At 34.3% G+C, this 24,517-nt stretch overlaps 1 protein-coding gene across 2 annotated transcripts in view; it reads right to left on the bottom strand.

Moving 5' to 3' along the window:
- CDK8 (cyclin dependent kinase 8) overlaps window positions 1-24,517 on the bottom strand; it is a 118,430-nt gene that overhangs the window by 34,228 nt on the left and 59,685 nt on the right. For both annotated transcript variants that reach the window (XM_032838289.1, XM_032838288.1), the window contains exons 3-4: window positions 14,391-14,501; window positions 9,844-9,984 (exon numbers count right to left, since the gene is read on the bottom strand). In XM_032838289.1, coding sequence (XP_032694180.1) covers window positions 9,844-9,984; window positions 14,391-14,501 — 252 coding nt within the window. The remainder of the gene's footprint in view (window positions 1-9,843; window positions 9,985-14,390; window positions 14,502-24,517) is intronic.

Genomic DNA, 24,517 nt, shown 5'->3' with positions numbered 1-24,517 from the left:
TTGCTTTTATCTGGTAAAGACATACAGGAGTCAAACTGAAAAAGACTTATTGAAAGATATATATTGCCATGGAAGCCGGTGACAATTTTAGCTGAAATAAGACAAAATCTTATCTAATATATTCTATCTTTAAAGATTAAATTACTTTGACAAATATTCATAAGTCTGGAAAAAAATATAATACTCTAATACTCTAAGACCTGACTCTACTATTAGAAAGTGACTGGAATATTAATTTTTATATGGTCTTTCAGAGTATAATTCAGATAATTCTGAAACTTTTTTTTTAGAAAAACCTGTTCTCTGTATTTTGACTACAGACAGTGTATTTCTCCTTTCCTGATATAAAAGTCTAAAGGCCAAAAGAGAAAAAGTGGGGATTCACCACTAACACTATGTCCAGCAGTAATAACTTATATCAGATGCAGGCAGAGACCTGGGAAATTGTTGTCTTTAATATGATTCAAAAGTCCTTTAAACAAGACCTTCCCAAATCTGTCCTGTTTTTAGAAATACACTGCTCTAGATGGTAGTATTTTGTTTATAAAATTTTATTTATAAAAATGGAAGCAGATACATAAATGATAGAATGATGGATCACATCAATTATGTCAAAAGTAGAGAAAAGATATATCTGACTTAAAACTCTTGACAGTCATCTATTCCTACGAAATTTTCAGGATCACTCAAAAATATTGTCTACACTCTTTAAAAAAAATCTTGATGAGATTATTTAGAATAACCCTTCTTGATTGGTGAGAAAGTTGACTAAAAATATTCTAGCACTGCACTGATAAGTATCTGAAAAGATTCATTCAGAATCCAAGAAAAAGTGGCCTAAAAGCAATATGCAAACCAAATAACAATATTTTTATTACCAACTTGTAACCTGCCCATATGAACTTGTATATTTGCAATTGTGCTGCTTAGTAAAATTAAATGGGCTACCTTTCATTATTTACAAGTAACAGAACATGGTCCATTGGGTATGTTCAATATTAATATCAAAATTAAGCAAAAGTAGCATTTGTCAATAAACCAAACAGACTGTTTACAATCAAATATTTTCAAGGAAAATTGCCCAATTGGTCACTTAAGTAAACACACTTTAGAATAAGTATAATATTCATAATATTAATTAAAATGAATGCCAACCTCATTTAAGTTTGCCTTAATCAGCTATCACCACTAAAACTCATGTTTTATCCTCAAGCCTAAATTTCATGGATGCAATCTTAATGCTACACAATTAAACAAACGAGAAAACTGGAGTAAATATTTGGAGTTCCCAATAAATGAAGTAAATCTCAAGCAATAAGCATGATTAATTTCCCAAGCACGGTATTTCCCAAAGCATTTTTCTTCCCAAAAGTTCTGGATTTTTGTTTGTTTGTTTTTTGGTTTGGGGGTTTTGTTTTGTTGTTCTTTAGATTTTATTTATTTATTTGAGAGAGGCCATGAGCACGGTGAGGGTAAGAGTGAGAAGCGGACTCCCCACCGAGCAGGGAGCCCAATGCAGGACTGGATCCCAGAACACTGGGATCATTACCTGAGCCAAAGGCAGAGCTTATAGAGCTTAACAGAGTGAGCCACCCAGGCAGCCCTTTGTTTTTGTGAGATAGCAGGCAGCGATGGCGGCAGGGGTGGCGGGTAATAGGGTGGTCAGAGGGAGAGGAAGAATCCTAAGCAGGCTGCAGACGGGCTCCATCTCAGGACCCTGAAATCATGATCTGAGCAGAAATCAAGAGTCATACCCTTAACCAACTGAGCCACCTATACACACCACACCCTAAAGTTCTGTTTTAAAGAAACATGTTTAACATGGTCCCCATACTCATGGAGCTAAAGCACAGAGAAGGGGCAAAAAACCGAACGGAGGCTGCGAATGTAGGCTTCTTTCTTCCCAACTGTTCAATTATTTTGTTGTTCTTCCTGTTCCAGCATATGAGTAATCTCAAGATTTTTTTTTTTTTTTAACCCCTAAAGAATTTACCGGCCCAGGATGCCTGGGTGGCTCAGTCGGTTAAGCCGCTGCCTTCGGCTCAGATCAGGATCCCAGGGTCCTGGGATGGAGTGCCTCATCAGGCTCCTTGATCAGCATGGAGCCTGCTTCTCTCTCTGCCTTTGTCTTCCACGCTGCCTGCTTCTGCTTGTGTGCGCCCTCTCTCTCTCTCTCTCTCTCTCTCTGAGAAAGAAAGAAAGAAAGAAAGGAAGGAAGGAAGGAAAGCTTAAAAAAAAGAATTCACTGGCCCTCGGGTGCCTGGGTGGCTCAGCCAGTTAAGCGTCTACCTTTGGGTGGGGTAGTGATCTCCCGCTCCTGCTTGCTCATGCCCCCCCCCCCTAATAAGTAAATTAAATCTAAAAAAAAAAAAAAGAGAGATTTTACTGGCCCTTCTTTTTAGACAAAAAGAAATGTATGGACGTATTTTCTTTCTTTCTCCTCTTTTTTTTTTTTTTTAACAGCATCATCTTTAACAACATGAAAACACCCTAAGCCACACAGTAACAGCCTAACTATACAGTTTCCTCAGTTTCTAGCCTAGATAAAACACTTTTTTCTGATTATATCAATAATATATGTTAACTGCAAACTATTCAGACAATTTATAAGTTATTAAAGGAAGAAAGTGAAAATTGCCTAGAATTCTCCCACCCATAAATAAACCCTACTTAGAAAAATGTATTCCCTAAAGGCAGCTGTTATTCAAAATAATTTAAACATCACTGTCAAGAAGTTTGTGTAAAACATTTAAGTACTTACAATTTGGGACCAAGTATTTTCTAAAGATTTGAGTAAGTTTTTTCTTATCTTCCTAACCATATCAAATACCTTTCAAGAAACAGTAAAGTGCAGTGGCTTTCAAACCTTTCTGAAGACAACCCACAGGAAGAAAATCATTTAATATTAAATGACAATATTCACATATAAACATATATAAGTGAAACAAGTAACTGCCCTTAATACATAATGTACTGATTTTTTAAAAATTCTGTTCCATTAAAAAAATAAAAAATGAAAAGGCTGGTTGTGTTGTGTGCTCTCTTAATTCACTTATGGCTTACAACCAGCAATTTAAAAATCACTGACCTAGAAGAAAAATTTCTACATTTAGTGATCCAGCTGTTTCATAGTTCTCCAAGTAACCAGAATCAAGTCATTTAACCTCTTTGCCTCTCAGTTCTTTCACTTACTAGTGACAGAATTCAAGAGACAATAAAACATGCACCTCAAAACAAACCATATCACCATGAGCAAATATTAGTATTGGTAAGCAAAACCAATAAACCAGGCAATCTTTCACTCAAATAAAGAGAATCAGACCCAGAATACCCCCATAATTCATCATGCTACCATCAATACATGACAAGATGCCTCGATAAAGAAGGCCCTCTGAAATTGAGTTTCAGTGCTTGGCTCACTCAGAGATTTTGATCTTGTTTGATGGTTGCTAGGAAACCAACCCATCCTCAACTAAGGACAGCTGAAGCCCGCCAAGTGATTCCAAGTTACTGGAGATAATTAGAATTAACTGCAGGGCAACAGCACTATCAGATTTTTTAAAGTCAGATTAAAGCTTTGAAATGGCTTAAGCCTCTTTTAAATATGTATATCGAGTGGCCCACTGAACTATTTCTCACATGATACACTTCTCACAGTAGCACATCTCTACTGGCATAGCCCTAAAGGAAATCTCTGTAGAGATTTTTTTTTAATTTATTTGAGAAAGAGTGAGTTAGACAGAATGAGCTGGAGAGAGTGAGGGCCCAAGGGAGAGGGAGAAGCAAACTCCCTGCTGAGCAGGGAACCTGATGCGGGCCTCGATCCCAGGACCCTGGGATCATGACCCAAGGCAAAGGCAGATGCTTATTAATAACCCACTGTGCCACCCAGGCACCCCGAGATTTATTTTCTAAGAAATTTTACTGTGGCATAAAAAACTGTTTTGAATTAGTTTCGGGCAAGAGTAATTACAGCTGATAGATGCAATACTCCAACAAAACAAATTTCATATATAGCCTTGTAATTCAGTTTGAATTAAAAAAAAAAAAGCTATGATGAAAAGTTACAATATCTCTCACTTAATATTACACTCCACTTAGTGCAACATTATGTGTCTGGTAGTTCCAAGTTAAATACCACTATGATAAAACCATTAAGCTAATAATTAAAATGAACTTTTGATTATCAGTTTTTTTCAAAAAAAAGTGGAACACATTAATGACCACATGAGAACTTGTTATATACTTAACAAAAATTAATGGTTCACTGGCCAATCATAATAACTACTTTCCTATGTTCCCTAGCAAATGTATTGAAAGCCCAAGTCTTTAATATTTAGAGTCTGATTTAAGTGTTAATCATTTCTGTGGTCTGATATGGCTGGATGAATATTTTCAGCCAAAAGCATAAAATTCAACCAACACTGAATGCACTAGAAAACTAAAAGTGAATAAATATTAGCTAGAAGTTAAAGTATTTACATTGTGACTAGTAATGAACTGGTCACTTATGGTAAAACAGTGAAATATGAGAGTTTCAAGTTCAGAATAGCTGCTTTGTTCAGAAGATAGGTACTGCTGCCTTATCTACAATTAAAGTATAATTCGCACAGAAGGGACTTTTAAGATGTGTTTGAAAAAAGTAAGGGACTTACGATGGAGATTTTCTTATGTTAAGATTAAAGGAAAACATTGGAAAAAATATATTACATCAAAACATGAAAAAATAGTTAAAACAGGTTTCATGTGGTGCATAAACAATGAATTTTGGAACACTGAAAAAAATTTTAATTAAAAAAAAAGAAATCAACAGATCAATACTATTGGCTGAATGGTCTTTGGACTGACAGATAAGAGTCTAGTTCTTTTAGGTAGAAAAAGGGAGGCCACTGAAAAGAACTAAAAATATAGTATTAAGAGATCTTTTGCACTGCTCCACTGCAGTAAACCATAGCAGAGCTAAGAGGGTAGGTCAAAAGAAGAAATGTAACAGAGTAGTAGTGGGAGAAACATCAGGTAGCAGAAATAACCTATGGAGAATCACCTTGGAAGCCACTTTGTTTCTGTTACAAATGAGCTAGTTTATTCATTCAACAAATATAAGTAGTATTGTATACTCTGATTGTGTATTTTGCTAGGCACTGGGAGGGATACAAATACAAATTAAGCCAGTCTTTGTCCTCAGGAACTTATAATCAAATAAAGAACTTATTACCAAAACTAGTTTAAGCGCCCTTGATAGTTCAAAGTTGCTGCTATAGGACTTTAGATGTACACATTCTCACTTCCACTCACTTCCAGTGATTAGGGGGAGCTGTTTTGCTAAGGTAGCAGGAACAGAGCTTCAAAGGATGAACAGAATTTTAAACACCAGAGATGAAGAGAAGAAAGGATTCAGGTAGGCAGGGCAACCTTTGAGTTAGCTGGAAGTAGGTATACAGAGTGAGAAGAAGGAAAAAAAAAAAAAAAGATTATAACTAGCTTTCACTTCAATTCACAAATACCGGCATGCAGAGATTTTTAAATTTTAATCTACTCATGGACTTTTTCTTATTTAAAACAAACAAACAAAATTGCAGCCTGACTTTGAAATTTGTTCCCAACTGCACAAGAAAACCAATCCTAAAATTAGAAGGTTATACCAAAAATATTCATTTCTACTGAAAGAGGGCAGAAAGAGAGTGAACTGGCTGGGAAGCTGGTGTCCTAAAATGGTCATAGTAGAGGCACTAGTAGTGACAGCTTCTCATGGCCTTGCCAAAGTGCTTTAACTCAGTCAGAGAGGACTATCATTTCAGAAGAAAGACTTCAGACCCATTGCCAGATCAAACTTTGGCTTCTACACAAAAAGTATCAAATATGATTTTGGTGCTTACTATCTTTTTATTTGTGCTCAGAAAAACCACCAAACTCAACCCAATCAGACTAATAAGACTTCAAACCTTTCCTTATTTTGAGTCATTTAAATAGTATCTTTATTTGAAGTTTTCATTAAGACTTAGTAGCAGGTAAAATATCTTAATATTCCTTAACCCGACACTCCTATTTTATATAAGCAGATAATTGAGGGTTAAAAAAACATGGTCCCATATTGTTTCAACTTTGTGCCTCTGTTTACTCATTTGTATAGGATGGTTAGTTTCTGTGTCAGCTTGGCTGGGTCATGGTGCCCACATATTTGGCCAAACATTTTTCTGAATGTTTCTGTGAAGGCATTTTTCGATGAGGTTAACATTTAAATTTGTAGACTTTGAGAAAAGCAGCTCACCCTCCATAACATTGATACGCCTTATTCAATCAGTTGAAGACATTAACAGAACAGAGACTGATCTCCCCTGAACGAGAGGAAATTCTGACAGCATACTGCCATGGACTTAATGGCAACTGTTCCCTTTAGTCTCCAGCCTTCTCGCCTATCTTTCACTTTCTGGATTTACCAAGCCTCCACAATTTGCCTGAGGGAACTCCTTAAATTAAACTTTTCTCTTTCTCTTTCTGTGTGTATATGTGTGTGTGTGTGTGTGTGTGTGCGTGTACACACACACACTCTTACTGTTTCTTTGGAGAATCCTAATACAATGGTAATGCCAGAACGAGGAACAGAGCCTGTTGGTCAGACTATTCATTTCCCAAGGAGAGAACAAGAGAAGAAAGGGAAAGAAAGAGCAGTCAAAGGGAAGAACAAAGCATGCACCTTTGTTTTTATTTATCTCTACTTACAGCAAACAGATTAAGTGTAAAAGCAAACCAACTTATACATACCTATTTTAATGTTCTAAAACTAAAAAATTTTGGCTTAGATCATAAATTATCTCACAAAAATAAATATTGCATGTGTTTTCTTTCAGGCCCATTCTTCTTAAAAATGCCACACACTTATGCATTTATTACCAACTTCAGTCCAACCAGAGTTTCAGAATTACTAAATCTCTATTTCCCACCATGGATGATAACCCCAGTTACAGATCTGCTACTATGTGATAGTTAACAGTGACAAATTAATCTTTACTAAATAGGATTATTAATTGTTAAAGTTCAGCTTCATGTATCAAAGAACTTTGTAACTCTATCACCTCAAACCAGTAGGTCTATTAATAATGAAGACAGTTTTTTAAGCAAAAGCTTCAGTAACATTCTGGGGCATTATTAAAATGATGTTTTTAGGGAGTCTGTGCCTATTATCCATCTTAGTATGATGTTTTTCATGGCAAGTTAGTAACTCAACCAACTAGTTCAATTTGTAAATTAGAAATCTATATAGGTCTTCTAAGGTCAATATATATCGCCACATTTCATCTAAACCTGAATGAAATGAAGCAAGGAATGAAATGAACTATTAATTATATTTATTCTTATAGGGTAAATATTTCATCTGCAAATTAATAACAAAGAGTTTAAAAAGCATACAGCTTCTGAAGAACATCTTGAAAGTAAATACTTTTTTACACTGGAGATTCATATATTAAAAAAAGTAGTATTCATATATGAATTTCTAATGTAACTATAGTTGCACATCATGACCTCAAAACTCCAAAATCTATTTTTCAGTTAGCAGAAGGTCGGTACATTAAAAAAAAAAAAAAACCACCAAACAAAACTTGATAACGAGTATTTCTTTAAAAATTGAGAACAAATTCAAGCGGTAAGCACCTGACCCAGTAAGATCCAGACTGGGGGCAGAGGTGACCACTTTAATGACACAATGGTTCAGTGCGCCCTTGTGGGCCTGTGATGCACAGAAGAGTTAGATGTAAGGAGTCATACACAGATGATACAGGAACTTTCACTCCAAATGGAGAAATCAAAAAGGAAGCGTGACACAAATAATATATTACAGTTTAGAAAATATTTTGGATAAACTGACTACTAAACAGATAACAGTGGCATATAAAGGGGGTAGAGGAGTGGGAGTGGTTTGCTCTGTGTACGGGGATATTTTATCACTGATATTGTTCACAACTGCCAGCATATGGTGACAATACGCTGAAAATAACTACTTTTCATCTGTTTCATTATTATTTTTAAATCATCTCCAGAGAGTGTGTCCCTCTGTTACTGCCATCTAGAATGCACTGCTTCCCCTGCCCCCACCTTCTGGCACACCACTAACAGACAGAGAACTTTGAAATGACATGTCCTACACCATCCCTGGGTCAAAGAGAACTCATTTAGGCTGCACCAATAGAAAGAGCTATCCCAAAAGAGAAATTTTAAAAAATTAAACTTTATAATTATTTTCACTACTGTAGTTAAAATTACTGTAAGTGGTTTAAGTATATTATACATTAACAATTTAAATACTGATTTATTTGTATTCATCTAATAAACATATATTTTAATGATGAAAAATAACTTACTATGAAAAGCAAATGTGTCATCTCAGCATAATTAGGGGAAAATGCCCTTTTGCCAGATTTTATTCTTTTAGAGATCATTAAAAAAGGTCAGTAGCTCAAAAGTAGTAATAATTTTTCCCTAAGTTGACTCCACCCATAAAGGTTGAAATTTTTTTATTTATTTGTTTGACACAGAGGAGAGAGAGTGTGTGCACATGCACAAACAGGCAGAATAGCGGGGAGAGGGAGAGGGAGAAGTAGTCTCCCTGCTGAACAGGGAACCCGATGTGGGGCTCAATCCCCGGACCCTGAGATTATGACCTTAGTCGAAGGCAGACGCTTAATGACTGAGCCATCCAGAAGCCCCTTATTTTCAGATTCATAAAGAGTCAATGGATTTGTCCTACTTCTGTTACAAATATCAACTATGAATTTTCCAGTAGTATTAAAAATAAAGAAGTTCTTTCAACCAAATTTCTGATGTTATTGGTCCCAGTCTAAATGCTTTCTAGGTATGAGAACTACAGATAAAATAAATACCATTAAACATATTGAAAGGAGATTTATTGAAGACAGAAGAAAGAACCAGAAATTATGACACTGGAACATCTGATCTGAAGGTATTGAATACACAGCAGCTTGGAAAGAATATGTACAAGGGGCAGATCAGCTCTGCCTCAAAGTCTACAGGGTTTTTTCCAATGTAACACATGTAACTAGAGACCAAATCACCAGTTCCAGCATTGTGTTTATAATTGTTTGGAATGAAGGCATTGTTATAAATTTTACTATAGTTACCACCTTTACAAAGAAAAGAACAACAAAAGCACAATGTAATTATGCAATAAGGGGAATTTGAGATTTAAATTTACATCCATGAAGATTAATGAACAATGCACAATTTAATGAACATCTTTATCCTAGATGGGTTTTAAAAAGGTATAAATTATTCTGCCATGTAAAATAAAAATAAGTAAGCCAATTTCTGAAGCTTCCAAATTCTTAAAAATTCAATGTACCTTAACATGGCAAGGCTTCTGAATAAGGTACTCGATTACGATTAATAAATGTGCTACTAATATAGTGAGGCATAAAAAAATCAGCAGATTGAATTAATATCTCCTCTTCTAATATGTAACTTAGCATATAGTAGGCTCCAAAAGTTTCATTTCCAAGTTATTCATAAATATATCAATTTCTAGAGTTTGCCTAGCACCTAATAAGCAAGCAAGCCAATACTTCATTTACAGTCTTAAAAGCAAACAAAAGCTTAGGAAAATAAACGTGCCCTCTTTCATTTCTTCCGTAAGTGTCAGCCAGGGTATGTTCGAGAAGTAGGATGTATCATATAAACAGCACAATGCTAGACTATATTTTGAGACTATAGCACCCTCACTCCCTCTGTAAGGTGTGGAGGTCTACGCAGCACTTAATATCTAGATTCAACTAGAAAATCATCCAACTAGAAAGGCATCTTGCTAGCTTAGACCTAACTACATCAACTTACCAAATCTCTGTGCAACACCCAGTTAGCATGCAGGTAGTGAATCCCATCTAGGATCTGATATAATAGTGACTTCACCATTCCCCGAGGTAACTGAACTGGCTTCTTGTTTGCTTTAGAAGCTCTGTGAAACTTGATTATATGCTGAAAGAAAGAAAAATATCACCAGAAGCTTAAAAAAGAAAAGAGGGGAAGATAATTTGATGTATAATATATTCCTGCCAGAAAAAGAAACACTCAGGGATTCCCAAAGATACTGAAAATATAACCTTAGATTCTGCTGGGTAACATAAATTAAAATTTAGAGCTAAAGTTTCATTTCCTAAGCATGTAATCATGTCTCAGAAAATAAATGACTGCAACAGAGAAGCAGAGAATAATGTGATTTTATTTTGAAAGCATAATTAAAAATTATTTTCAGAGTATACTCAATCCCTGTTTACCTGCTGGAAATTTTCAAGAACAGAATCTTTTTTATCTGTAGTGATTAAATGAAAAGAAAAAAAAAATAGAACAAATTTCAAGAGAGACTTCTGGGTTGGCTGACACAGCATAGATGTGGTACCTATTTATAATACATGAGTTATAAACAAAGCAAATAGGAAAATTATTTCAGTAAAATACACAGAAGCATAAAGAAATAACATGTAAATGACCAGTTCACACTGAAAATATTTAGAAACATGAAAGATTCAGAAAAAAAACAGCCTGTACTAACCATTGAAAGTTTTCCAGGAATAGTATCAGTGGACATCTGGTAAAACACAATACCACTTTATAAACAGAAAAATCACTTAAAAATTAAGGTACCCCAACAGAAACAAGATCCAATGTTTCAAACTCTCTTGACAGGTTTCTTCGTTTTAATTAAAGCACATTTAAACTTTAAGAACAGCTACAATTCAGCTGAAGTCAATTCTGCTGTATGTAAAACATAGGTATATGCCTGGCACCTCATGTGAACGTGAACAGACTCTTGAGCAGTAATTCTGAGTGAATATTAAGCATATTCTTGAAACTAATAAACATAACTAAGAGTGACTTATTTTATATTAGAGGTCAACATTTTCGCTTCCTATTTTCTGATGATATAAAAAGTGGAACATGGATAAGAAATAACTAGTAACTAATGAGTGAAGGAGTTTTACTTTCCAAAGAAAAAATATATAGCAAAGACTACGTGGTGGGAAGATAAACTATATCAGTTGGCATGCATATAGTATGATTAATCTATACTTTAACAGCAGCATTAACTATTTTAATTTTCTTCTCAGTTATTTTTCCAAAGTATTTAAAAACAGTCAAACAAAACAGAGCTACAACTCAATAACCTAGAATGTTCTGTAACCTATCCCAAGAAATGGTGTGACAATAAAGTCTGTTCACCTTAATAAGGGCTAGTGGTTCTCTGGAGCTTAATAAAAATATATTAAAATACATATTTTTAAAAATTAAAATTTGCCAGAGTAAGAATAATATGTAGGGGAGGTTAAAAAAATGATGCCATAGGCATTTCTTCAGTTAACACTTCCATTAAATTTTAACAAAATACTTTTTTTTTTTAACCAATATTTTATAACTACAAAAAACTACACTGGGGAAATCTCTTACCTTCATTTTTATTTCAGGGCTATATAATAAATATGTGGTGTGATTATCATGAAATTTCACCAACATCTGAGTGATTTTTTTTTTTAAATGACTCTTTTTACTGGGACTGTTTTGTTACACTCTGCCACCTTACCCCAGCTAATTCACTTCAATATTCCAATTAATATAAGAAAATAAAATGGATAAAGGAGGTTTTAATAAAGTGAATTATTTGATTTTTATTAAAATGAACATTAAAAGTACTTACTTGACTTCAATGAATATTAATAAGATGACAACAAAGCCAATGATGACTATATACACACATCTGGCAACACTGCATGCAGCATAATTTGTAAAAGTATAATTATTTATACCTACATGTAAAATTAGATATCACATACTAGCCTGTTAGGAATTATATTGAATATAATACTATCTCTTATGTTCAATTATTACAAATCACATTTTATTACAAATCATGATTATAAACCAACCTAGAAATTTCTCATAAATTTGGGTCATATAATTTGATTTCATGTTAGGCTTGAGCTATGAGTATTCAATTCAATACTGGCCACCCTAATTTAACAAATTTTTAGTAACAGAATCCCACTTTGATTTGATTAGATTTATTTTAAAAGAACAGAAGCTACAACAACAAAAATATTTACAACCAGCATTGACTTTGGACAATAGTTTCATAAAACAGAAAATATGATGTCTACTTTCAGTTCAAAAGCAATTCCTTCCAGATAACATAAAAACAATTTGAATCAAACTGCATTTACTCATGGGAAACAGGAATCTACAGAGCAAATATATTTCTTATAAATCTGAAACTATATGAAACCCATGTAAGTTTCAATTTCTGAAATCTGTTGAAGCTAAAATTATGTAAATGAGGCTAGTTCTAGAAATTAGCAAAAGAGTTTAAAACTATTGTACTATTTTTAGAAGGCAAACTTATTTTTGAGCAATTTTACTAGAATTTGTACTAGTTTTATTTCAAAATTTTGTATTTATATTTACAAACTACAGCTGAATGAAAAATGTAAATTTTAAAGATATTTAAAATTGAGCCAGAAGATTATAATCCCTTGCATAGCATTATCAGTGGTCCCGATTTACAATGGTTCAACTTACGATTTTTTGACTTTATGATGGAGTAAAAGCAATAAGCATTCAGCAGAAACCATACTTAGAATTTTGAAATTTGATCATTTCCCAGGCTGGTGGCATGCAGTGTAATGCTCGTTTGTGACTCCGGGCAAGGGCAGCTACTATACCCAGTCAGTAAGGGTAAACAGCCCATACATTTACAACCATTCCATACTCTTAGAGCCATTCTGTTTTTCATTTTCAGTACAGTATTCAATTAGTAACATGAGATATTCAACGCTTTATGGTAAAATAGGCGTTAGATGATTTTGTCCAACTGGAGGTTGATATAAGCGTTCTCAGCACGTTTAAGGTAGGCTAGGCTATGCTGTGATGTTCCAGATTCTCAATTTGTGATGGGTTTACTAGGAATGTAACCCCATGTCAGTCAAGGAAGATCTGTATATATGTTTTCTCTGGTATTTACTTCAATAAATGCACAACCGATATATAAATATAAATATAGAACAGTATACAAAACACAGTGAAACACTTAAAGATCTTATTAAATTACTTATTAAATACTAGAAAAAATACAGGTCACAGAAATGAAGTACTTATTAACTTAATGTAATATTGCGTTTTTGTTCACTCGCTTTATTTTCTAAACTGTAGTCTGTGTTAACATGTTCTTTACACAAGACTGATCAGGATATGTTTTGTGAGTATATTTCAAAATTATTTTGGCTATCCTGCTATTTTCTTTAGATATATCATAAACTCTTATCCCCAAGATGGCATTTCAGAATTCCAAAGAACATAAAGGAGTAAATTTTATAGTTACCCAAAACTTCTGTAAATACCAATTTAAAAAACAATCTAGTGAGTAAATGCAAAATACTGAGTTAGCTGTTTGTAATTCAGCTATTTAGCTAAGATAAATTTAAATTCTCAGTTTAGTAATAATTTTTATCAATATAACATCATTTTTGTCATTGTATTAGCTAACCTAATAAAACTAATCTAATAGACTGTAATTACTTGACTTTGAGAATCTTCAAGGATTTAATTGGGAGCTCTCTTCCACAAAGAATTCTTCCTATACAAGAACATGCCCAATTCAAGTAAGTACAACATTGAACTTCTGCTGATGGAAATAAGAAATGCATTAGAACATGGAGTATTAAATATGAAAAATATTCAATAAATGATTAATAGTATGTTACACTTGTATAGTATACTTAGTTTATAAAGTTTTTCAAATACAAAATTGCTCTTCAGAAAAATCCTGTAAAAAAGTAGGAAAAATACCACATTTTACAAATGGGGTTGGGGGAACTGCAACTTCAGAGCCATTAAGAGACTTGCTTAATGTCATATGACAACAAATAGGCAAAATGTCATATGACAAAAAACCGTTAAGTCTCAGTCTAGTCTTCCAAATATAACATATTTATCTTCCTATATAAGGATAACACTTTCTCATTTTATGTTCCTTTATAGAGTAAAAGGAAACATGCTGCCTTTAAAATTCTCTAACAAAATAGTTATTACAGTTACTTTTTAAAATTTTATCAAAAATCTACAGTTAGGAAACGATACTAAATAACTCTTATTCTTATGCTCTTCAGATTGTACCATTTTTCTGTAGCATGTTACAAAGTTTACACCGATAAGATCAAAATGTAGCAATACAAAGTAAAATACTCTAGACTTGGTAATTCATCAATCACATTCTATGAGGTCACTTTTATTTTTAAAATGTAAATCTCATAGTAAGATAAATTAAAATTGTTTCTAGTCACTCTTAATCCCTGACTGAAACCAATGGCTCGATGTCTACCAGCAATTCACCTTACCCAGAGGTCATGTTCAGCGTAGTCAAACAGAAGCCATACTTTCCTATCAGCATGAGACAGAAAAACCTTTTGAAGAGAGATGACATTTGGATGCTTAAGCTCTCGAAGTAACTGCAAAACAAGGAAGAGCAATTAAAAATCTTTGCCATGAAAATAATGTTAAATCATACATTTGTAATTCACAGAAATATAAACCCAATCGTAATCAATCCTAAAAATCTAGTAAGTACCCACACTATTTTGAAAGTGTCCTGATATGTGCTTCAGTAACAAATGCAGAAAAACTCTGGAGAAAAGATACTGAGAAGATATAACTGAGTAAATCTGTTTTGTTGTTATTGCTTAGTTGTTTTTTACTTTTGTTTTGGTTTTTAATTGTGATAAAATATACAACATTAAAATCACCATTTTAACAATTTTAAGTGTACAATTCAATCAACAGCTTTTAAAAAACTAACTGCAACATTAGAAAATATAACATTTGTCAATATCAAATATCAGATGAAAATTAAAATCTGTAATTCTGTGAGATATAGCATCTATTTTTTTAGGCACTAAATTATGCAGTTGATTAAGATTTTATAAACTTTTAATAAAATAATAAAGAACTTATACAGACATAGGCATCTAAGCAGAACACATTTTTATGGCTTAACCTTTCTCATTTCCTAGAAGGACATTCTATTTAAAATCTTTTATTGCGGGGCGCCTGGGTGGCTGAGTGGGTTGGGCCTCTGCCTTCGGCTCAGGTCACGGTCCCAGGGTCCTGGGATTGAGCCCCTCATAGGGCTCCTTGCTCAGCAGGGAGCCTGCTTCCCTTCCTCTCTCTCTGCCTGCTGCTCTGCCTACTTGTGATCTCTCTGTGTCAAATGAATAAATAAAATCTTTAAAAAAAAATCTTTTATTGCCTTATTTCATTCTCATTTATTAACCAAAGTGGGCCTAATAATCCATCAGTTAAAAACTATTCCTACTCTGCCAGGAAAAAAAAAAAAAAAAAAGGAACAACAGCAGTAACAATGTCAAGAAAAAATTTCTCAAGAAGCCTGATACTATGTCTTTATCAGTTAAAACCGAGTTACACACTGCCTTCCAAATGTTTTCCAAATACATGACAGCCATGTGAGAAAGTCAAGGTTTTAGAACTTATGACTTTAGTACCTTTTATAAGAACACTGCTACCAAAACAAGAATATAAATGCAATGTTAACAATATATTAGGGTTTCTGAAATGAATTCAGCAAAGGAAAGACTATGAATGGACTATCTATTAAATACTCATTTATATTAATCATTATTCTCTGGAAAGTGATAATTACTTTATTCAGGAGGAAGATTAAATTCAAGTTATAGATTTCTGCTTTTAGAATATAATTTCAAACTTAGGAGACTTCAGAGATTGTACACAAAGCTTCAGAAACCTAAAGGTCAGTATCTAAGATTAACCATTTCCTAATTAATAAAGAAGGCAAAGAATCTGATAGGGAAAGTCTAGACTTCGGGATTACCCAGAATCATCCAGCTGGCTCCAGAACTAAACCCAGTGCTAAGTTCATCTTAGTTCTGGGTCAGTGTTTTCTCCATTACCTCATGATTGGAACACACTTCTCAGGCACTATTTCAAATCCTTTCTGGAAACTGGCAGGGTAGAAATTATAACAAACTCCAAAGCTCTGGCAAAAGTTCTCTCCAATTATTAGAAACCTACATATAAAGCTATTCTTAGTATCTCCTCAATTTCACCTCCAAGATAAGGCTTAGCTCCTGTACTGGAAAACAAACAAACAAACAAACAAACAAACAAAAAAACAAAACCAAACCAGCAGCAACCATTTTATTAAGTTCTTCGTAAGTGCCAAGTATGGTGCTAAACATATGACATGCATTATGTCACTGAATCATGAATTACCCTATGAAATATTTATATTACTTCTAATTTCATAAATGAGGAAATAGTGGTTTGAGGGGATTAAATAACTTGCTCATGATCACAGTCCTAGGTAGTGGTTCAAATCAGGATTTTAGTACTTTTAAAATTAATTAATTGGCTTTTAAAGTACAAAGTCATCACTCTAAGGTCTAATACCAACACTTTTTAAAAAAGATTTTATTTATTTGACAGAGAGATAGAGAGCATAAGCAGGCACAGAGGCAGGCACGGGGAGAGTGAGAAGCAGACTCTCGGCTGAGCTGGGAGACCAGTGCAGGGCTCCATCCCACGACTGAAGGAAGTCATGACCTGAGCCGGAGGCAGAGACTGAGCCACCTAGGTGCCCCAAATACCAACACTTTCTAAGACCTAATTCACTGGGGAACTATTTCTCCTTACATTCCAGAGGCACAGGTATTTTAAGTATATACTAGGTTGTGAACTGGCCAATGGCAGCTACATGTTTTGCTCACGATTGCTACCTTCTAGCACCCTGCCTAGGCACTCATTAAGTTTTTGGTGAATAATGAATTTGTGAATAAACAATACATACAAATTAAAAGGCATCATACAACACACGCTTTGCTTCTGATCTGTGGACTAAGATCACTGCTTTTATCATAAAACCTTATTCCACTTCTTCAAAAAATCTACGTCTTAAAAAAGATAATCCTCTTCTATTTTTAAACCATCCAGCTGACTAGTCAGACAACAAATCTTCCAGGGTAATGACTTAATAATATATTAACAATAAGAACTATCATTATTATAAGTAATTATAATCGTAAGTAAGTAATTAAGTAACAGTGTTATGGACTGAATCTCCCCAAATTCTTGTTGAAGCCCTAACCCCCAGTACCTCAGAATGTGATTGTATTTGAAAACAAGGCCTTTAATAGAGGCAACTGAGTTAAAATAAGGTCAGCAGGGTGGCCCTAATCCAATCTGAATGGTGACCTTCTAAAAGGAGGAGGTTAGGACACACAGAGAGACACCAGGGCAGCTTGTACAGATAGACAGCCACTGAAGAGGCCACAAGAGGGTGGTTGTCTGCAAGCCCAGGAGAAGCCGCACAAGAAACCAACTCTGCAGACTCTGAGAAAGTAAGTTTCTGTTGTTTAAGTCACCCAGTTCATAGTATTTTGTTCTGGCAGCCTTGGCAAACTAATAAAGTAAATAACTACTATTACTAAGTAAAATACTCTAATATTGGGTAGGGGAGATTTATCAGGAGATAGGTCAGTATGGGGTTAGAGATGGAAACTGAGTTTTGGTGGGGAATTACGTCTAAGTCAATATTTTTATTGAAGTACTTCCAAAAAATCAGGGAGCTGGGCTACATTTGGCAGGACTACCATTAAGCAAATGCCTCCTTCACGCCAGCCACTGTGGAGATGCACTAGGTCCTGGCATATAAAATGTGCTAAGACTTGCTGAAGACCTCGAGTGGGAGACAAATGCAAGTAAGCACACAATCCTAATGCTGTGGCTGCAGCAGTGGTAACTGATGATTTATTGAGAGTAGCTAATATTTACCTAGAGTTTATTGGGCCCAAAGAAGTATGCTAAGTTCCTCACAATAAACCCCATGAGACACTATTATCATTTTACAAATGAGAGAACGAGAACACAAGGAAATTAAGTAACTTGCCTTGAGTCCTAAAAGCTGTTAAGTGGCAAAGCTAGGTAAAGCGTGGGTAATCTGGCCAGGACTTTAAGTGCTACAGGCAGTACTTTGAGTCTGGTACTCTGATGCTGTGGAAACATCCCAAAGTTCTCCCAGCTGATGAAAAGCACTTCAGCATTTCATCACCACAAAGAGCCAGCCCACAGCACGTAGATACCTTTTTTTTTTTTTTTTTTGGTCTTTCTGAGGATTTTATGTTAAAAAAAAAATTTAAAGAAAAGGTTTGAATAAATTGAAGCAATGGTTTCTATCACAGAAATCACCTAAATTCTTTTAGTTCTACTGGGAATAAAATCTTAAAATTTCCTGTACTAAGAGTACTACTAAAAATACAAATGTCTTAATACATCATTCTTTATCAACTTAATTCATTCCAGTTGTACCATACAATATCATACTTAATTTCAACCCTTAAAGTCCAAATAAATAAAAAATAAATTAATAACATTTAAAACTGTATCTTGTCAATAAATAGCACGTAGACCAGTGAGAAAATAGGATATAAAACTTCTGATATTCTCAAAATAACACTGGTTTCTAATATTAAAATGTTACAACATGGCAAAAATAATAAATTCTACATTTATGCCATGGGTATGATGATAGGTAAGTTGAAATTACTATAACAGTATACAGAATAATATTTCAAAATTATTTCAATTATTTTGTTAAAGCTGTGGAAGCTTTATTCAATCAAATTCTTGCGAGTTTTTAAGAATAAAACCAAAAGCAACCCCTCAGATGCCTAGATTAAAACAGATGTGAACTTTAAAACTAGAGTCTGCAGTTTTACTTCTGCTCCCCTCGCTACCTTATTCCAGCTACAAGGCTGCCTCTTGGAATACTACTGATCGTCCACTGAAACACAGTTTGAAAACCAATAAGCTTAAGGGATTCTACCTAGCAAGAAATTCTGGAAATACAAAACAATACAAACAATACAATGAGGATGAAGACATGCAATGCTCTTAACTTTAGAAGTGCTTGGAGTTCTCCCCACCCCCTTTTACAAGTACTTACTGAACAAAGACTGTGTCACACCTAGCACACGCTGGTGAAGAAATATATTACAGTGTAGTGAAAATAGAAACCAACAAAAAGCAGTGTCTTGTAATTTATTATAAGTGCTATGAAAGAAAACAAACTGGGGGCAGACTGTAAGAGAATAGAGGAGATGCCTGGTGGGTAAAAAGGACTTCTCAGAGGAAGACTTAACGAAGGGAAGAGGACTGATAAGATGCACCAAGAGACGGGATATTTTTTTCTTTTGGATTTTTTATTATAGAACTTTTTAAATGTAAATAAAATAGAATAGTAAGGGGCGCCTGGGTGGCTTAGTGGGTTAAAGCCTCTGCCTTAGGCTCAGGTCATGATCCCAGGATGCTGGGATCAAGCCCCACCCCACCCCACTCTCTGCTCAGCGGGGAGCCTGCTTCCTCCTTTCTCTCTGCCTGTCTCTCTACTTGTGATCTCTGTCAACTAAATAAATAAAATCTTAAAAAAAAAAAAATAGAGTAGTAAAACAGACCCCTGTGTATCATTATCCACTCTCAGCCTATCTCATTTTATCAACATTCATACCCCATCCTCCCACCTTAGCCTGGATTATTTTGAAATAAATCCTAGATCTGACATGATTTCACCTGTAAATATTTCAGTATATGTCTCTAAAATATAGGATCTCTTTGCTCTGACCACATGGAAATAAATTAGCAATCAGCAATAAATTATCCCAAAAGACTCATGTTTAAAAAAAATTTTATTAAGTTTTCTAATTATAATTCCAGCATAGTTAACATACAGCGTTATATTAGTTTCAGGTGTACAATACAGTGATTCAACAATTCTATATGTTACTCAGTGCTCACCATGGTAGTAAGTGACTCTTTAATCCTCACCCTCTATTTCATCCATCTCCCACCCACTCCCCTCTAGTAATAGTTTGTTCTCTATAGTTAAAGAGTCTATTTCTTGGTTTGACTCTTTCCCCTTTTGCTTGTTTTAATTCTACATAGTAATATAATATGGTATTTGTCTTTCTCTAACTGACTTACTTCACTTAGTATTATATTCTCTAGCTCCATCCACATTGTTGCAAATGGCAAGATTCCATTCTTTTTTTATGGCTGAATATTTTTGTGTGCGTATGTGTGCACATGCGTGCGCACGCGCGCACACACACACACACACACACACATTTTCTCTATTCACTCATCTATCAGTGGACACTTGGGCTGCTTCCATAATTTGGATATCAAAAGTGATATTGCAATAAACAGAGGGGTGCATGTATCCCTGTGAATTTCTGTGGTAAATATCCAGTAGTGTGATTACTGAACTGTAGAGTAGTTCTGTTTCGGACTTTTTGAGGAAAATCCATACTGTTTTCCACAGTAGCTGCACCAGTTTGTATTCTCACCAACAGTGCTCCAGGGTTCCTTTTTCTCCACAACCTCACCAACAGTTGTTATTTCCTGTATTTTTTATTTTAGCCATTCTGACAGGTATAAGGTAATATCTCATTGTAGTTTTGATTTGCATTTCCTGATGATGAGTGATGTTGGGCATCTTTTTTGTGTCTGTTGGTTATCTGGATATCTTCTTTGGAAAAATGTTCATATTTTCTGTGCATTTTTTAATTGGGTTGTTTTTTGGATGTTGAGCTGTATCAGTTCTTTATATATTTTGGATACTAACCCTTTATCAGATATGTGATTTGCAAATAACTTTTTCTGTTAAGTTGATTGCCTTTTTAACTTTGTTAACTGTTTATTTTGCTGTGTAAAAACTTTTTATTTTGATGTCGTCCCAATAGATTACTTTGGATTTCATATTTCTTGCTTCCAGAGACAGATCTGGAAAAATGATTCTATAGCCGACGACAGAGAAATTACTGCCTGTACTCTCTTCAAGGATTTTTATGGTTTCAGATCTCACATTTAGGTCTTTAATTCATTTTGAGTTTATTTTTGTTTATAGTGAAAGAAAGTGGTCCAGTTTCATTCTTTTGCATGCCCAGTTTAGCTGTCCAGTTTCCCCAACACCATTTGCTGAAGAGACTTTTTTCAATTGTATATTCATTCCTCCTTTGTCAAAAATTAACTGACCATATAATTATGGATTCATTTCTGGGTTTTCCATTCCATTCCATACATGTTTAAAAATTAACTATATATATGTTTTAAAATTTAATTAATTTATTTGAGAGACTGTGAGAGACAAAGAGTGCATTGTGATAAGAGGAGCAGAGGAAGAGGGACAAGCAGAATCCAGGGTGAGCATAGAACCCAATGCAGGGCTCAATCTCACAACCCTGAGATCATGACCTTAGGCCAAATCAAGAGTCAGACACTTAGCCAACTGAGCCACCCAGGCACTCCTAAAATTAGACAATATACATACTGTTTTAAAGATATTATTTATTTGACACAGAGAGAGAGATCACAAGTAGGCAGAGAGAGAGGGGGCCCACTGAGCAAAGAGCCTGACATGGGGCTCAATCCCACGACCCTGAGATCATGACTTGAGCAGAAGGCAGAGGCTTACCCCACTGAAACACCCAGTGCCCCTAAACAATGTATTTCTAAATAATCCACGAATAAAAGACAAAAATCACAAAGAAAACTAAAAATATTCTGTACTAAATGACTGAAAATACAACATAACAAAACTTATGGAATACAAGTAGAACACAGCTTAGTGGAAGATTTATAGTTTTAACTGCTTATTGAAAAGAATAATTTAAAATCACTTATCTAAGGTTCCATCTTAAGAAGATAAAAGAGATGTGTAAGCCCAAAGTAGAAGGAAAAACAGAATAAAGATAAGAACAGAGATCAATGATATAAACAGAAAATACAAATTACAACCTGCAATGAAATAGGAGATCACCACAGAAACTATAGATGTGAAATCTACAGAATATTATGAACAACTTTGTGCTAATAAATTCAACAACAAAATAGACAAATTAGAGATAGACAAATTACAGAGGTGCCTTGGTGGCTCGGTCGGTTAAGCGTCTGCCTTCGGCTCAGGTCATAATCCGAGGGTCCTGGAACTGAGCCCCACATTGGGCTCTCTTCTCAGTGGGGAGTCGGCTTCTCTCTCTCCCTGCCACTCCCCCTGCTTGTGCTCACGTGCCCTCTCCCTATCTCTGTCAATTAAATAAAATCTTAAAAAAAAAAAAAAAGAAAGAAATTGGGGCGCCTGGGTGGCTCAGTGAGTTAAAGCCTCTGCCTTCGGCTCAGGTCAATGATCTCAGGGTCCTGGGATTGAGCCCCACATTGGGCTCTCTGTTCCTCAGGGAGCCTGTCTCCTCCTCTCTCTCTCTGCCTGCCTCTCTGCCTACTTGTGATCTCTGTCTGTCAAATAAATAAATAAATAAATAAAATCTTAAAAAAAAAAAAAGCAATAGACAAATTATAGAAAAAATACAATATATCAAACACAAGATGAAAAATAAAATCTGAAGAGCTCTTTATCTACTAAGTAAATAATATTGGTTGGTGAATTCTATCAAACATTTAAGGAAGAAAAACTATCAATCTTACGGAAACTGTCAGAATATGGGAGATAAAAAAAGGCTGCCTAATGTGTTTCATGAGGACAGCACAATCTTGATACCAAAGACAAAGACATTACAGGAAACATAATTATAGACCAACATCCTTCAAATTCATATACTTAAAGCTTTTTAACAACATATTACTAAATCAAACCTAGCAATATATAACCAAGCAAGAATTATTTCAAGAATGCAAAACTAGATAAACATTACAAATCAATGTAGTCTACCAATGTATCAGAATAAAAGAGAACTACAGGGTCATTTCGGTACATGTAGAAAAATTTGATACCACTTATAAAAAAAACAGAAGGAACTTCCTTAGTCTAACTGATAGCTTTTATTTAAAAAAACCCTATGGTTAGCATTTTACCTAATGGTGAAACACTGAAAACACTTTCACCAAGATTGGAAACAAGTCAAAGACATCCATCCTGATTACTCTTCAACATTATATGAAAGTCCTGAGCCAGTGCAAAAAGAAAAGAAATAAAAATAAAAAGATGGGAAGAAGGAAAACTATCCTAAATTGCATACATAATTATTTATGCAGAAAATCTGCATGTATCATCAAAACCTGCCAGTGAATTTACATATGTATCTAAAATGTACAATATTTTAAAAGTTCTATTTTTTCTTTTTAAAGTTCTAAGTATAGAAGCAAACAAATGGGAAATAAAATTTCAAGTTAAAATTTTAAAAATAATCCCATATACAATAGTGCCAGAAAACATGAAGCTCTTTAGAAATGAATTTAACAGAAGGTGTACAAAACCTCTACAACTAAAAAACTATAAAATGCTGTAGGGAAAATTAAAGAAAACCTTAAAAACTGAAACTATATATTTTTAGATTCATGGTTTGGATGTGTCAATATTCCCTGAATTGATCCAAACCATAATCCCAGCAGGCATATTACTGAAATAAAAACTGACAAGCTGATTCAAAAGTTTATATGATAATGCAAAGGACCTAAAATAGTCCAATCCTGAAACAGAAAAATAAGGCTGGTGGCCATATACAATCTTACTTTAAATCTTGCTGTAAAGCTAGAGTGACCTGATAATGGCATAAGTATAGACAAAGATGGAACAAAATAGAGCCCAGAAATAGTCCATACTTACACAGTCACTTAAATTTTTACAAAGGTGCCAAACAAAGTCAATGCAGGAAGAATCTTTTTTAAAAAGTGATGTTACAACAACTGTACATTCATGGGGGTAAGGTGGGAAAGAAGCTCAAACCTTACATCACACCTATACAAAGAAAAATGACTTAAGTATACATAAACAAAACAACAAAAGCTTTTAGAAGAAAACAAAAGAAAATTTCTTCACAATCATAAGTAAAGATTTATTCAGCCAGATACAGAAATCAATAGTCATAAAAAGGAAAAATTAGTAAATTTCATCAAAAATAAAAATTTCTGCTCACTTTAGATTGAAGAACCACAATCAAACACATTAAAAGTAAGTTTTTGTATTTCTTTCTATGCCAAACTGAATTTACAGTTATTAACATATACATGAAGAATGCCTGTTCCTAAAATGAATGAGTTGTTTTTAAAACATTTTGCTCAAGTTTAATAAAGAGAGAAGCACAAAAACCAAAAATGCACAGTGCAGTGAGTTCTCACACAGTAAACCCACATAACCAGACCCAGATCAAGATCAAGAAACAGAATCCTGAAGGTCCCTTGTCTCCCCCTTCTGTCACTCCCTGGACCTCCCCAAAGGTAATCTCCATCATGACATCTAACATCACTAACCACAGTTTAATGGATTTTAATTCTTCAAAACTAACTAGAATATGTAGAAGTGTAGATATTGAAGAACTGATAGTTAAGGTACAGATATCCTTCCTTTAGATTCAAGAACATTAAAAATCTACCAATTACTTGAAATATAACTTCCAACATGGCACACCTTTGGTTATGAAAGAAT

The sequence above is a fragment of the Lontra canadensis genome, unplaced genomic scaffold (genome assembly GCF_010015895.1).
Source record: "Lontra canadensis isolate GAN:19392208 unplaced genomic scaffold, GSC_riverotter_1.0 scaffold103, whole genome shotgun sequence".
NCBI classification, from domain to species: Eukaryota; Metazoa; Chordata; class Mammalia; order Carnivora; family Mustelidae; genus Lontra; species Lontra canadensis.
Note: the sequence above shows the minus strand (reverse complement) of the source record. Positions and strands in the feature narration are given on the sequence as shown.